This window comes from Schistocerca cancellata, chromosome 5 (genome assembly GCF_023864275.1).
Source record: "Schistocerca cancellata isolate TAMUIC-IGC-003103 chromosome 5, iqSchCanc2.1, whole genome shotgun sequence".
Classification (NCBI taxonomy): domain Eukaryota; kingdom Metazoa; phylum Arthropoda; class Insecta; order Orthoptera; family Acrididae; genus Schistocerca; species Schistocerca cancellata.
In genome coordinates, this window is record NC_064630.1 from 397,170,194 (window position 1) to 397,187,126 (window position 16,933).

The window sequence follows — 16,933 nt, forward strand, 5'->3', positions numbered from 1 at the left end:
TATTGTATGCTGATGACATGACAATACTAAATAGTGACCAAAATATGGAACAGCTTGAGAGAAGGGCATACATATCTGCAAATGTCACAGCTCAATGGCTGTTGGAAACTGAATTGGTTATAAATCTACAAAAGACTATGTATGCAGTGTTTAAAAACAAGGAAAAGGCTGTAGACATGGATTTAGAGGTTGATGGAACAAGGCTGGAAGAAGTAGAATCTGCTAGATTCTTAGGTATTCTTGTGGATAATGAACTGAAATGGAAAAAAACATATTAATAATGTCTGTAAGAAACTGAGCTCTGTCATATTCTTAATGATGCAGCTATCACAGTATTCAGACAAGAACCTTCTGTGTACAGTGTATCATGGACTTTTCGAACCATACTTACAGTACGGAGTGACTGTGTGGGGAAACTCAAACAAACAGGAGATAAAACGAGTGTTCACATAACAAAAAAAAGCAATTAGGACCATTTTAAGAAGAAAGACCTCTGAAACATGCAGAAACTGTTTCAAGAATTTAGATATCTTAACTTTTTCATCGTTGTATATATACAAAACAATAATGTACATCACAAAAGGTAGTGAGGACTGGATTACAAATGCTAGTGTACACACCCACAATACAAGAAAGAAGAATGAAGTACGGAGCATACCCCACCGACTGGCAGGGCTAGAAAAAGGACCCCAGTACTCTGGTATCAGACTACTAAGAAGTCTGCCCAAAACCATGCAAGATAGTGTACTTCACAATAACTTTCCAAAGAAACTTAAAGACTATCTCATTGAAAAAGAGTTTTACAGTGTTGCAGAATACTTATGCCATTAAAATTGTATATATTGTTACTCATTATCAGTGATGTAAAAATGTAAGCTAAAGTTGTAGAAAAATAAGTGATAAAGAGTGTTAATACTTTGACATGTTCTATATTACACGTACATTTACTGTACACAATGTAATCTTACAGGATCAAATAAAATTCAATTCAATTCAAATCTTCTGTTTCAGTGCCATTGTGGTCGCTGACAGAATTAATAGATAATTTTGACCCACTTACTGATTTTACATATGGCCACAATCTCTCAGGTTTTTTACTTGGGTCAGTTGACAACGTCTTACTTTCAAAATCACTGAATGTTTCTCTCATTGCTCTCCTTATGCTCATTTTCGCTTCGTTCAGTTTTTGTTTGTCAGCTAGGTTTTTACTTATCTTGAATTTGAGATGAAGTGCTCTTTGTTTACATAAAGCTTTTCTAACACGACTATTAAACCATGGTGAATCTTTCCCATCCCTTAAAAGCTCTTTCGGAACATACTTATCTAGGGCGTACTGAATGATGCTTTTGAATTTTTTTCCATTTGTTCTCCACATTTTCATCTTCATCGCTGAATATTTGATGCTGACTTCAGAGATATTCTGAAATTTGTATCCTGTCACCCTTGCTGAGCAAATATATCTTCCTATCTTTCTTACATTCCTTGTAGAACCCATCGTCATAGATGCTGTCACAGCCTTATGATCACTTACACCTTCCTCTACGTTAACTGATTCGATAAGTTTCAGTCTGGTTGTTGCCAGGAGGTCCAAGACGTTACCCTCACGAGTTGGTTCTCTAACTATCTGCTCAAGGTAATTGTCAGACAAGACATACAGAACAATGCCACACGAACCCCAGTCTCTGGCACCAGTTTTGATGACATAACACTCCCAATTTATACCTGTCAAGTCACCCCTATTACAATGGCATGATCAGCAAAATTACTATTGATATTCTGCAAGTTCTGTCTGAAACACCCAAGTAAAGGAAACAGCATGTAGGTCCCAGGACAGTAGTACTCCACAAGAAAAGCGAAGATGTATTCTTTGATGACCTCGCAAAATTGTTTTATGTGGGTTTTCGTCCACCGTACAGGCAAGTTTTGACAGTTCTACATTTCTTCTGAAGCAAACAGATCCTCACCTGTAAACAGAACACTTTAATAGGAAACTGAGGGTTTCTGTTAGCTCATTATAGGAATCAGCATACAGCTACATCCAAAGTGCATAATCATTTGATCACAGTGTCTGTTCTCTGGAAGGAAGAAAAAATGAAGCAGCCGTTCATATAACAAATTCTACATTTAACTATTCTGAACACTGAACTGAGCAGCATTTGCTCATGTACTTGCCTCAGGTCTTTTCTCAAATTGTAACAGCACATCTTCTACAAAGGTCGGTGTACGCATCACCTGTAGTCTGTTTGCACTGGGCGTGTGAACCATGAACGTGTCAGTATTGTCTAATTGAACATGGATTGCAATAGATGTGTGATAATGTAGACATCTCTGTGCAGAGAAATGTTTGCAGACTAGTCACTGAGGTCTTTGACCATTACCTACAGCTGCATCATTTAAACGAACTGCATGTGTCACAGTTCTCTCTACTTGCAGCACTCCATGTTATCTACTAAAACTATCAGGCAGCCCCTTCAGCACTACATGCTGTTTGTCAGCTGAATGTGAACATCAGAATGTCAAAACACAACATACCTCAAATCAGCTTTGATGTACAATGTTTTCCTTAGGAGTACTACGGCATGTTTAGTATTTGTGACACCTGGTTGCTCAACAAAATATAATTTTTGTTAGATCCATCATATCTGTCAGTTTGGACACTGATTTTTTTTAACATCCTATACACAATGATTGTCTTAAGATTAGAATTGTGGAAGTGATGAAAATGAGTGCTTTGAAATTTTGTCTGACTAAAACAATAACGTTATTTTAAAATGAAACTTTGAAAATTCATTAATTTTATTTATATCTAAAAGAGATGTCACTTTAGAAATAACAGATCTGTAGTAAAATCCATTGTTTTTATTTCTAATGTTATACCTAGAACAGTGGCAGTGCCTGTTCTGATCACTTTAATTTTTATTCATGCATCTATGTCACCGGAGGGTGCTGTAAATGCTCAGTTGCATTGCAAATGCCTATGAAGTGATGCTACAACATATGTTGTGGGCTCTGAGCTGATAGCATCTGAATATACCTAAAATGTTTCAATGTGTGTAAGGCATGATAAAAATATTGAAAATGTCCTGTAAATGGCCAGGCAAGGATATAACGGAAAATTTAGAACATTTGCTAGGAGTTTCACAACAAAACTCCAAAGGTAATGAATATTAATGACAAGAACAAACTATGAGTGAGGATTATATTGTACCCAGTGTTGAATCACATGACTGTAAGTGCTGTGTGTTCAGAGACATTACAATAATAACTGTTACAGTGGCAACACAAACTCCTCCATCAAAACCAGCATGTCATTCAAGAATGGATGATATTCAATAAAACAGAGAAAGATGGAGAGCAAAAGGTATCAGTCAGTTACCTTCACCAATTTTTGTGTGCCATCCAGAATTCGCAAAAGATGGAACAGAATGGGACAATTGGCATCATATCTTGAATCCACCAAGAACTTTACAAAATTATAATGTTTTACAGCTCAGAAAGTTGGAGCCATTGCCCTTGTGAACAGAAACAATAAAATTCATAATGTTATTAGTTCTTGGCCATTGTTTATATTGACTCAATGCTAAAGCACATAAAACTGTGTAGAGAGACAGAAACTAACAGGCAAAATGCAAACAGTAGTTAGGGTCTTTCTTAACTGAACACGTTCACTGCTGTGGTATACAACATTAGGTCTTTCTGTCTCAAAAGAATAAAAATGTGTAGTGAGTGGTTAGAAAACTGGCGACTACAGTTATTTCACAATAAACTGTCAAGGGAGAGATTTATAGATATTACGAAGTTTTTATGCTTTGATATCAGGGAACAAAGCTCAATTAACTCAAAACAGACAAGTCTGCTGTGCTACCAGTAAGATGGAAGTTGTTCCCTGCTTCATAGTCTAGGACAAAACAACACAATTGATGAACAGGCCAGATCCAGATTTATCAATACATAGCTACAAAGTTCTGAATAAATCATTATGAAGCTTAAAGCACCATTTCTTAATACTGGATGGAAATGAAGGTGGCAGACTGAATGAGGAACTATGTGGCATAGTCACATCTCATCCAATGAAATGCACTCAAGTCCTGCAGATGTTTTGGATAGGTAAATATAAAGGAAATATTCAGGGAATGCAGCATAGCAGTAAAAGGAGTCTCCTGTTCAGAATCATCAGTGTGAACTAGTTACTATATAGCGGTTTGTAAGTAACAAAGTCGGTGAATATTGCATTCTGTGCAATGAGTGCCAAGACATACTTTGCAACATCTCTAGTGTGCTCTCTGTCTTTGAACTATGCTACACTCTTCAGCTGTTAGCTACACTTGTAAATGGTAACGTTTGGGGCAGTACTACATTGGGCTACTGTTTTTGCTTCTGCCTGCCTCTGACCCTCTCTTCTACTATCTTTACACTGTCTCAAGACAGTACGTAAAGTGTTTACTTTCTCTCATGTATACTGAGCACTACAGGGTTAAGTACCTTCATCATATCTAAACATATATGAAGCTCTAAGCTAAATGTTCTACACAAACCCACAAGCTACAAAGAGATGCAGCAGAATCATCCCAACATCTGCCTTTGGCATTGCATATAACTTTTAAAAATGTGCTAATAAGAATGTCACTGGTCAAATATGAACAACAGTACTGCAATATACAATACACTCTCTATCTCCACCAAACCTATATTTTTCAAACACAAAACATGATCTAAGCCATCACCCACAACTACTAAATGATATGTTCGAAACATAACATGACAGCTACAACTGAAACATAAAAATAAAAACAAAAGACAGCATCTACACAAAACTTCAAACGCTAAACTTCAACAAATACACCATTTGCTCACAGCTGGTCTTGCAAAATATATAGGAATGAAGATAACAATCTCACACACTAAAAAAATGTGTATATATAAGTACTGTATCCTTAAAAGCCAAATCAGCTGATACTAAAAAGGGTGAATTCTTTTATGCTGCTTTGGATCAATGCCAGTAAAAACAAAAGACGACGACATTCTATGAACTTGAGAAGCTATGGCACATGGAGTTTTAGTGCCAATTGTGACAAGCATGTCATCATGTGGAACAAGGTAAACATAGATTTCTCATGAATCAAAAGATTTTTTGAGATGTTTACACAATTTGGAATTTATTTGCTACAATTAAGGTTTAATTTGTTGTGTGCAATATTCATCAAGTATGCTTGATTTCTATTAAATATGCAGTGCAAAATCATAAAATTTACTAAATCCATGTTGAAAAATTTGCAAAAAGATCTCTTTTTGATGGGTGGGGTGGGGGAGGGGTAAGTGGGAGTGGGCACAGCTTTGGCAGTTTGGCCAGGGTGTGGAGGATCACCCCAGCATGGCCCAATGGACAATATATCACTAATTTTGACCAAATATGAATTCATCAAGTCCTAGGAAACAGCAATTGTAAGGCAGAGTGCAGAAGGCGATTCACAAGAGTCCCCCCTTACATATAATGCAGATCTAAGGTATTTATATGTGTTACATTTTCTGCTCCCTTGTACATGTTTCTTAACATTTGTGACACTGTTTCAGAGCATTATTGCAACTATTCTTTAATCTTCCATTACACACACTCCTTTTTCCTCCTACCCACAGTCACACTTCGCATGTGAGGTGCTGTATCAATCTTTACCAGCAAAAAAAGTAATGAGCTTTGCATACTCATGAATAAAGTAGAAAAACCCAATATGTTATTTACATAAATAATAAAATTTGTTGCATTTTAGAGCGAAGAAATGAGTAATTTACAAATGTGTCATTCCAGATGATGATGATGATGTTTGGTTTGTGGGGCGCTCAACTGCGTGGTTATCAGCGCCCGTACAATTTCCCAACCTTTGCTCAGTCCAATTTCGCCACTTTCCTGGATGATGATGAAATGATGAGGACAGCACAAACACCCAGTCATCTCGAGGCAGGTGAAAATCCCTGACCCTGCCGGGAATCGAACTCGGGACCCCGTGCTCGGGAAGCGAGAACGCTACCGCGAGACCACGAGCGGCGGACGTGTCATTCCATGTCAGTTCAACCAGGGGCTCCAGCTCATAGTCTCAGATTTGCCTGAAATTCGGTACAGTAATTCTATCGTGTGTGGAACACTCGTGTACAAAGTATTAGTTTCCCCTGCCAATTAGTTCCATAATTATGACTTGTGAAAGAAGGTGCCGTGACCCGGAAATTGCAACCCGCATCTGGCAATCTATCTTCAGACCCAACTTCAGGTCTTAATAACTTTGGAACTATTCCGCACAGTCCAGTGAAATTTTTACAACCCAGTAACATCCATTTAGAGAACACACTCCATGAATCAAAACACCAACAACATATTTCTGAGGGGAAAATAAAAAATTCCAAATTGTGTTTAAAAAAATGTAATATGTTAAAAGGTACATGTTGTAGGTGCCCTCTATGCCAAATATAATTCACTCAGAAAGAGTATAAAGTTTTTTGTGGTAAGCTTAATGTGGCCAAAACATACACAGAACTCATCATGCCCATATCAGTCACAAAAACAGTTACATGCACACGAAAATACAAAAATTTGAAAAATTACCTGAAAACCATGGATTTTCTAAGTGTGGTAGCACAAAAGGAACAAGTGGTATCCAAGTCAAATTTCACACACTGCATAAGCAGACCATAATGACACATATCTCAAAATTTCAGCACGTTATTGCAAGACATTTGTGTACAATGGAAGTTGACAGATGTATTTGGTGATGTGGCCATTGTTCCACAACACAATTTTGTAAAAAACATATCATAAACTGTTCTGCCTCTTCTTATCCTCTCCCACAACTGTTTAATCACTAAGCAACAACATATAGACAGATTAACACAACATATCATTAACGATTACTGCACCTTAACTGCTAAAAACCAGTCGATTGTGCTTCTAACAGAAGTTCTCCCACACCTTAGCTACTGTACTCTCTACATTGAGTGGCAAATTGTATTGTCTTCCTAACACTGTGGTAGGAACTGGAGCTGTCATAAGAATATGTTCAAAAGGAATCCAACACCTGTCTGCCAAACGTGGCCAATGAAATGATCTTGCTGGTCCCATGAAATTCACAAATACATCACCTTCTGCTTCACAGCACTCTGCAACACACCCTAAGTACCATTTGTCATCATAAATAGCAATAACATAGCAAGCTGGTTGTATGTTGCTGCTTTTGCTTCTGAATCCTGAGTCAGACACACTGTGAAGACACATGTTGTGCATGAACCTATAGTTATAACCAAACAGTCTGCTCATCTGCACATTGTCAAGAGTCGGCTGGAGAGAAGTGATGATGGCTCCTTGTACCTGCAACAGTTTTAACGTGTTCTAGTCTGCTTTTTAGCAACTCTTTGACTGACTTCACCTCATCTTTCGAAACTTACAATGATTGTATGCCAGAGATATTTTTCTGTACCCAAGTAAATAATTGAAGAGGTGTTAGAATGTGACCTTCTGTAAGGTTCTGCAGACTAGCTCGTGGTGCCATGTGCTTAATGGTAGCACCAATACCATCACATACATTTTTACCATGACTTGTTGCAAAAAAATTCCATTCTGCGTGAATCTGAAAATCATGGTAATGCACGCATACATTTTTGAGATTTTTACAGTTTTTGTACTGACTAGCTGCCCCATCACTGAAGTATTTCGCAAAATGTATGTGAGGCAGCTTGTTTTTCACACATGCCATGACAGTGGGAATGTGGGCATGAACTGCAATGGCATCATGAATTAAACAGTCACTAAAAATGCACAAGTTCATGACAGACACATCACTGGATTCACCTCTATAGTAAATCACAAATGGCTGGAGAGTTGCTTGACTGTTGTCCCAATGATATCCTTGGATGGCATCTTGAACTATAAATGCATAATTTTCAGAAAAGTCTAGTATTACTATAATTTCATCTTGTTTCAAATTATCCTTACAAAACTGGAGATAAGCCGATTGTGCTGTTGCCGTGAAGTGGTGTGTGGTCAGTTTGTCCATTTTTTGACAACACATTTCAACAAAACCTTCCACTGTACTTTGCTTTGTTTCAACACTTGTGCGATCCATGTGTGTTCATTGTTTATAAGAAACAAGTTCATCGTCATCCATAAGGAGTTCACCATACAGTTTGTTATTCATGTGTTCTGCAAGATTTGCCTTACCAGTACACTTTTCACACCTTTCTATCATGCACTGGTAGGAACTGTCACACACTAGCAGCTTCATTGCACCTATGTAATCCAGACCAGAATCCTTTATAGCAGCAAACATCAGCTTAGCATTTTGATGGGTTTCACATACACAAACATTGTGTGTGCCCCTTACACTTACAGGCACAACCCATTTTGGCCGAAGATTGAAAAAAAAGATGATAAACCTAGTCTGGTATTGGATACTTTTCCTTGAATTCTACGTATAGTTCTGGTATGTTGCATAACAACAGTCTTTTTTTGCAGCTGTACATGTACATTTCCCATTTTCACCATTACATAGTCTTTATTTTCCAGGCATTATTTGGCTGCAGTAATTATTTTCATAAAACTCCGACACTAGCACCTTTATTTCTGAACTCAATTGCTTACCCTAGGCCTGCTGAAGTGGAAGCACTTCTTGGTAGTCAATAGACCAGCTGGAAGGTGCAAGGGTAAGAATAGCTACTTTTTTCTGGCGTGTGGATATGGCACATTTTTCTTTCAAATCGTGCACAATTTTGTCCAAATCAGAGCATTCCTGGCACGATTTCTGTTCCTTTGGAGCAGATAGTTCTTCCTCTTCCAACATTAGTGTGTCAGCTAATTTGTGTTTTAATTCCATTTGAGCTTCTTGTAGTTTTCTTCTACCATAGTTGGGCCTGACTGTTTTCCCAACTTTGTGTGTCTTCATGGGAGACAAACCAAGAGCAGTCACTGAAGTATTTAACTGCTCATCCGCTGTGGTTGTAGGTGGCTGATACTCTTCGTCACTGCCATGTAAATTATCAGTCCCATGCACTGATTCACTTTCAATACTGGCTTTATAACCACTTCTTTGAGGCTACACTTCACTGTTTTCTTATGAATCCAAAATGAATCAAAACAACTTATTTGTAGGAAAGAATACTTATCCAGAAACACTTACATATGATGATAACAAACACTAAAGTTTCCTGGAACTGTACTTCTTGTGCTCACAGGGTGCATCCCGGATCTCCATTGCAACAAAGCTTGATCCGATTCATCCAGATCATACAGTACAAAGTGAATGCCACATTTTGTTCCATATGTTGTTTTATAACATTCAGATGCTTGTGCTCTACCAATACTGCAACTTGCTTGAACAAAAGCACCACTAGTACAATCTTCCGCCTCCATACTGACTTTCCACAACAGTACTGACCAGTCTGAACTAGAATCTTAAAAACATGAGTAACCTGTAATTGTTGCTTGTTTCCTTTGTTGTTCCTGCCTAACAATGACTCATTATGTCCCTGAAAACTACCATTGTTTAACTTTCTGTTGCCTAATGGTTCCCAACAAGTGCTGCAGCTTTATCTGAAACAAGCTGCCTGCATCATCACTATCGTGTTAAAAGAAACGTAACCAAATACATCTCTGTCAACTTTTATTATACACAAATGCCTTGCAATAACAAGTTGAAATTCTGCCACATATTATATTATTGTCTACTTATGCAGTGTTTGAAATTTGGCTTGGATACCACTTGCCCCTTTTGTGCTACCACACTTAGAAAATCCACAGTTTTCAGGTAATTTTTCAAATTTTTGTATTTTCATGCGCATGTAACTCTGTTTGTGTGACTTATATGGGCAAGATGAGTTCTGTGTGTGTTTCGGCCACATTAAGCTTACCACAAAAAATAATTTATACCCTTTTTGAGTGAATTATATTTGGCATAGAGGGCACCTACAATATGTACCTTTTAACATATTACATTTTTTTAAATCACATTTTGGAATTTTTTTATTTTCCCTCAGAAATATGTTGTTGGTGTTTTGATTCATAGAGTGTGTTCTCTAAGTGGATGTTACTGGGTTGTAAAAACTTCACTGGACTGTGCGGAATAGTTCCAAAGTTATTAAGACCTGAAGTTGGGTCTGAAGATAGATTGCCAGATGCGGGTCGCAATTTCCGGGTCACAGCACCTTCTTTCACAAGCCACAATTCTGGTACTAATAGGCAGGAGAACCTCAAATTTTGTACATGAGTGTTCCACACTTTGTAGCATTGGTGTGCTAAACTTCAGCCAAATCTGAAACTATCAGCTGGAACATTTTATCGAACTGGTTGAATTGACATGGAATGACCCAAATAATAGGTCAGTATCTCTCTCTGACTTCTAAAGCAAAGGAGGTATATCAGATACCACTTATTCACAGCAAAGAGTCTTATTTATTAAGTTTCACATTATGAAATTTCTAATAAATGAAGGCGACCAGCTAACCCCAGAAGTAAGCATTAATAGTCACTCACTAATTGAAACATTCCGTGAAGATTTCTTACAGAACAACATGTAAAAATGTAGTCACTAAATAGATACGCTAATAAAGAAACTTAGGTGAAAAGGTTATAGTCTCAGATCCGTCTGTTATGGCGAGGACCTGAAAACTCCTGTTTGCTGAAAATTCCTGTTAGCTACATGACAAGCACAAGTGCCCATTCTAGGACTGTGTGACAAATAGGAGCTATGGCATTGCAAAAAAAGCCTGTAATACATTTATTTTGAGATACAAACTCGACGTAAACAGCAGCTATCTAACATAATTGATGGAGCAGTTACTTAAAAAAAAATAAAGTAGTAGCTTTCCTTGTAATTTACTAGATAAATATCTCTCTCAAAAGCACAAATAACATTATTGATTAAAAACAGTCATGGTTGCAATTTTAATTTTTTATTAAAAAACTAAAATTGCAACCAAGACTATTTTTAACCAATACTGTTAAGCACTGGTTTGCTATATACCACATATGGATTGGAAGAGCAAATAACATTAACCAGTACATCGACAGTGTAACATTAAAATAGTTCACAGATTAAGTTTCTTCTCTTTTGTTAATGTTGACACTGATTCATTCCACTTCCCTGAAAGTTCACTTTGTTTATGAGTCTATGGAACATGGTGTCTGCAGGGAAGGAATTTATATAGAAATAATAAAATCAGCCCATCACTGAACCACCATGAGACGCAAGTCAGTAAGTGGTTCAAAGAAAGAAACTAAACCACATTACCAATCTGTGTTTCATAGGAGACACGACCACATTATTTACAGGTCTAATTTATAAACTGTTCTGCAGACCAACTGCTGGTACCAACTAACTATTCCACAGGTCCACCATGCCCAACAAGATATTCGGAACCATTTCTAGCTTCCACACCAGGGCTGAACTTTCTTTGCGGGTCTGCATGAGCCTTTGGCATCCAGTCCAGAGTGCTGTCATCGAGGGCGAAACGTTCTGTGTGTGGCTCAGCAAGTGGAATGAAATAGCCCTGATGTTAACAGCTGATTAACTATAGCACACAATCGACTCGACTCACAAAAATAATGGTAACCATGGAGTGCTGATAATGGATTAGAAAAATGTTGTCCTCAACATTGCCGTTGTATCGCGGCGCGGACTCTTCCCGTTATTCACCCAGTTACGTCTGCATTGCGTTCAACCAATGGATTATGGAATAACGTGTTGGGGCTTCAAATACATCAATGTTTACGTAGTCAACTAAGGTTGTGTGTTTCTTTTTCTGTTTATCGAATGTTTGACAATAGAACTGTTTTTGTACTCACTTCGGAAAACCAGTCCCTTTTGTTGTTGCCTCCTTTCTTTCAGGTCTGTACTTTCCAGTATTTTCTAATACCATACTTGCACCTAATTACTGAATCTTCCTTTCGTAGGTATCTTCAATATCGCAAAGTAAATCCACCACACTCTGCAGTCTGTCGTGTACACATAAACAAATACTTTCCCGCGCAATCTGTGTAAACTGTAAACAGTAAAGATATGCCTGTATGTATACGGTAAATATCAACAGAAAATTTTTCCACTACCAAAGAGAACTTGCACATGCATATAAACCACTACTGTCTAAATTTTCAAAGCAAAAATTTTCGGGCACACAAGTCACTCAATACACGGTTGTCCACGATAAGTTGATGATAGGCGTGATGGCTATCGGGAACGACGGTGCCCACTCACAATGGCTGTCAAGGGGTGAGGAGCGGTGGCGGGAATGCAGCGTCTGCTGCTTGCAGAGTGCTGGCACCACTATACACGTTTTGTGCTTAACACGAAATCGGAAGCGCCGCTCGTGGAAATATGACCGGTTAAGTAACACTTCCGTCGTACCGGAAATCACCTAATTTGTTGATATATTCATGATCGAGGGTTTTACCTACAACTTTTATATTTTTTTATTTCTCGCAAATAAAGAAAAATGAAAGTACATGAATGTACAACTTACGACACAACGAGTAGAAAATCAAATACTGATTTTTGGAATATGTTTACAAATTGCAGTTATTAAGCATACCACAGCAGTAATGCTTACAAACTGTAATTAACACTGCCTGAAAGAAACATCAAAATTATGTTCACTAAAGATGACTGCCATTTGTGTTTGATTCAAAATCATCATCATCATTGCTTGAGGGCGTGGTATTTCTGATAACTTAATCGATTAACACTTCCATTGTTCCATCTCTTGTCCAATACTCTTGCCACAGCTGCTGCACTTTCTAGCAGTAATATTGCCATCCTTTTATAGTAATTGAAAGAAAAGCGGCATTAACAGTCTTTCCTTCGACATTCCACCAGTGACAGTGTTCTCCTTGAAATTGTGCTTTATTTTAGCCATGGCAATTCTATCGGATTTCGATCGCAGTTGTAGGGCGGTAAAAGGACCGTTTTGCGGCCTCTGCTTTCAACCATTTTATCCATGACATACAACTTTCACGGGTGTTTTGTTTTCCTTTTTTCGGCAATAATTGAGTCTTCCTCATTGAGTCGTTACGGTTTTTTGACTGTCTCCACCCACTCTGACATCGTCATCCTGAAATCATATTTATAGGAACCACCACATCTGCAGCTTCCCCCCCCCCCCCCCCCCCTCCGCCCGTCGACGTCCAATAGTTTTGTCAACTTCACTTCAAGAAATTCGTCAATTAGTGGACCGAGTTTCTTGCACAAAACTTCCTGACAAACAGAAACTGTATGCTACACTGGTTCCCAGGTTCGAGTCCCGATCTGGTACACAGTTTTAATTTGTCAGGAAGTTTCCAATCAGCACACACTCCAGTGTAGGATGAAAATTCGTTCTACTTTCTTGCATCTTGCTACAAGTACTTCCCCAATTTGTCATTCTGTGAAAGTTTTTCTCAAAGTTAAAGAAGTTGTGTGTGTTCAGTACCGATGCAAACTTGTCAGGGTCGAAAATGAGAATGGCACAAAAACTACCATTGGAAACCTTCAACACATATAATTGGCACCACCAGTCAAGGAAGTGCAAATAAGCTTACGAATTAATTTGTTTCAACGGAAGGGAAAGCAGACTGGCAGCATAGACGTCTTTAAATTTTAGCAATTTTGTTATGTTACTATAAACAAAAATGCATAACATTTATCATAAATGTAGTAAATCGAAACAAAGTTAAAAGGGGTCCCCTTGTGAGATACCATAGTGCGTTTTTTTCCTATTATCGAATATTTTCTTATACATTAGACAGAAGATGTTCCAAATTTGCATATGACATCTTCAAAGTTTTTAATCTCAGTGAAATTCTCTAACTTTAGTTAACTGAATAGTTTTTCTTGGTGATATCAATACATACACCTCTAACATTTTTTTCTGTTTCGTCACGATTTTTATTCGTTAATAATAATGCAACACCTGTGAAGACTGATTTGCTTTTTAAGAATAACTGCACTTCTGCAATAAATACATTCAGAAAGTTCCTGAAATAAATTTACCCCATGACTTGAACAAGTAAATTTGAGTTAGATTTTGTTGTAATGGAAACACCGCAGCAAGTGCTTACAAAAGTTACTTGCTAGTAAACACAAGCCTTTCGTAATACTTTGTGTCTAAGGACAGCTAGCTGTTTATTTATTTATTTATCTCTTGTTCTGGTAATCCATGTTGTGACAGTATCACAGGATATGGAACGTATCAATTTTACAAGCTTTTGGCCAGAATTTATGGTAATACATAAAACAAAACAAAAACACTAAACAGTAACTTAGGTCCCACTACAAAAAAAAATACATTTTAGAAATAGATAGAGATTACAAAACAAAATACAGTAAACAGTAACTTAGGTCTCACTACAAAAATACATTTTACTGAGAGATAAAGATTACAAAATAATAAGTGTTACAGAGAAATAAATATTGCAAAATATATGTTTACAATAAAAATATTCGGTATTACAAATACAAATTTGGGCATACATTAGCAATTTACAATACAAGAGATGTTAAACACTGTAGTTCAGGAACTCTTCTAATGTATAAAATGGTCCTTGCAATAGGAACTGCCTTAAGGTTTTTTTAAACAGGAGATCATCATCTACCAAACACTTAATTCTTGAAGGGAGGGCATTAAAAATCTTACAGCAACTGAAGTGGACTCCTTTCTGCACCATACTTAGATTTGGATGTTCATAGTGGATATCATGTTTCCTTCTAGTATTGTGACTATGATATGCACTATTCAGCTTAAAGATGGATTTTTCTTTCCTTATGAAGCACATCAATGAGAATATATATTGCACAGTGGATGAAAGTATTTCAAGCTTCTTAAAAAGATTCCTGCATGTGGCACTAGGATGGACTCCACACATGATCCTTATGGCTCTTTTTTGTACACACAGTACTTTTTTAGCCAGTGGCTGATTTCCCCAAAATATAATGCCAAATGCTATAATTGCATGAAAGTAACCATAATCCGCTGACTTCATGGTTTCCATATTTCTATAAAAAGAAACAATACGCAATGCATATGTTGCTGAACCTAGTCTTTTGCACAGATCCACGATGTGGTTGGACCAATTCAGTTTGCTATCAATATGCAAGCCTAGGTATTTTGAGGAATCTACCCTGGTTATTGTCTGCTCACCTACCTTCACAAATATTTCCTCATCTTTGGATGTTTTGTGGAACTGAATGTAGTTTGTTTTACAGTAATTTAAAATAAGACCATTAATGTTGAACCAGTTCACCGTTTCTTTTGAAACCTTATTTGCCGTTACCTCAAGCTTATCTTCCGAATTATCAATAAGTAGTGTAGTGTCATCCGCGAAAATGGTGAATCTACAATATTCCGTAGAGAGAGGAAGATCATTTACAAATATAATAAAAAGTAGGGGCCCCAGAACTGAGCCCTGCGACACTCCACATGTAATAGTACCCCATTCTAAAGATATTGGGACACCATCTTGAATATCTACTACAACTTTTTATTTTCTGTTTGACAGATATGAGTCGAGCCATTTCCCTGCTGCACCACTTATACCGAGATGTGCAGCTTTTTGTAAAAGAATTTGGTGATTTACACAGTCAAATGCTTTTGTTAGGTCACAAAATATGCCAATCACTTTCAGTTTTTTGTTGATAGATTCCAAGAGTTTGCCAGTAAATGCAAATATTGCATCTTCTGTTGACAAACCTTTCTGAAATCCAAACTGACTTTTGCTGAAGCTATTGTGTTCACTGAGATGGTTAACTATCCTGGCATGCATTAGTTTTTCTAAAACTTTTGAAAAGCTTGTCAGTACTGATATTGGCCTATAGTTAGCAGTATCCGTCTTATCCCCTTCTTATACAGCGGCTTTACAACTGCATACTTAAGCCTCTCAGGAACTATTCCTTGCTGAAGTGATGCATCAAAAATGTGGCAAAGGACTTTACTTACATGGCTGGAGCAGTATTTTTAATAATTTGTTAGAAATGTTGCCAATTCCAGCAGAGTTTTTACTTTTCAGGGATTTAATAACTCTTTCAATTTCTTGAACAGTGACTGTTTTTACCTTCATGTGTTGCACTAAACCAGGTACTATAGCTTTCAAAAGATTGATGGCTTGCTTCATGGAACCTTGTAAACCTATTTTTTCTGTTACTGTTAAAAAATTGTAGTTGAATGTGTCTGCAACTGTTTTTGGATCGCTAACAAGATTACCCTCACTTTTGATTTGGATATTTTCACTACAAACTGCATTTTTCCCCGTTTCCTTCTTTACAAATTTCCAGATAGTTTTTACTTTATTGCTCGAGTTGTCAATTTCTGCCTTCAAGCACATGTTCTTTGCTGCCTGAATTGTCTTATTCAGAACTTTATTGTAGATTTTATAGTGTGTAATCCTACTGTTATCATTTGAACTCCTGGCTGCAGCATATAGTTCTCTTCTTGTTTTCCTGTTGGCAGTGCTCAAAGACAAATGGATATTTTTCAAGTAGTGATGATTTTCTCCACTACTGGCAACATTAGCGCAGTTATCAAAAGGGGTGCTTATATTAGTTTCTGGGAAGGGGGAGTAGTGAATGAAGTGAAGAACGATTTCTAATAAAATAGTTGATGCTGAAAACTGTGTTTATTAAATATCAAACGTATTGGAAGGGAGGGAGGTTAGTGCTTAATGTGCCATTGACAGTGAAAACAGAGATGGAGCAAAGGGATCATGTTAAAGAATAATAGGGAAGGTAATCGACCATGCTCTTTCAAAGGAACCATCCCAGCATTTGCCTTGATCGAATTAAGAAAACCACAGAAAACCTAAATCAGGATGGCTGGACAGGAATTTTGACCATTGTCCTCCTCATTGTGGGTCGAGTGTACTAACCAATGCACTGGCTCTTTCGGTAGCCAAACATACCAATAGAACATAATTTGTTTTCTATGCATTAGGTGT

General features: G+C 37.3%; 1 protein-coding gene across 1 annotated transcript in view; it reads right to left on the reverse strand.

The window, feature by feature from the left end:
* Nucleotides 1–11,985, reverse strand: part of LOC126187863 (DNA polymerase epsilon catalytic subunit 1) — a 332,843-nt gene extending 320,858 nt beyond the window's left edge. The window contains exon 1 of the mRNA XM_049929181.1: nt 11,819–11,985. Coding sequence (XP_049785138.1) covers nt 11,819–11,892 — 74 coding nt within the window. The 5' untranslated portion in view covers nt 11,893–11,985. The remainder of the gene's footprint in view (nt 1–11,818) is intronic.
* Nucleotides 11,986–16,933: the final 4,948 nt, after the last annotated feature.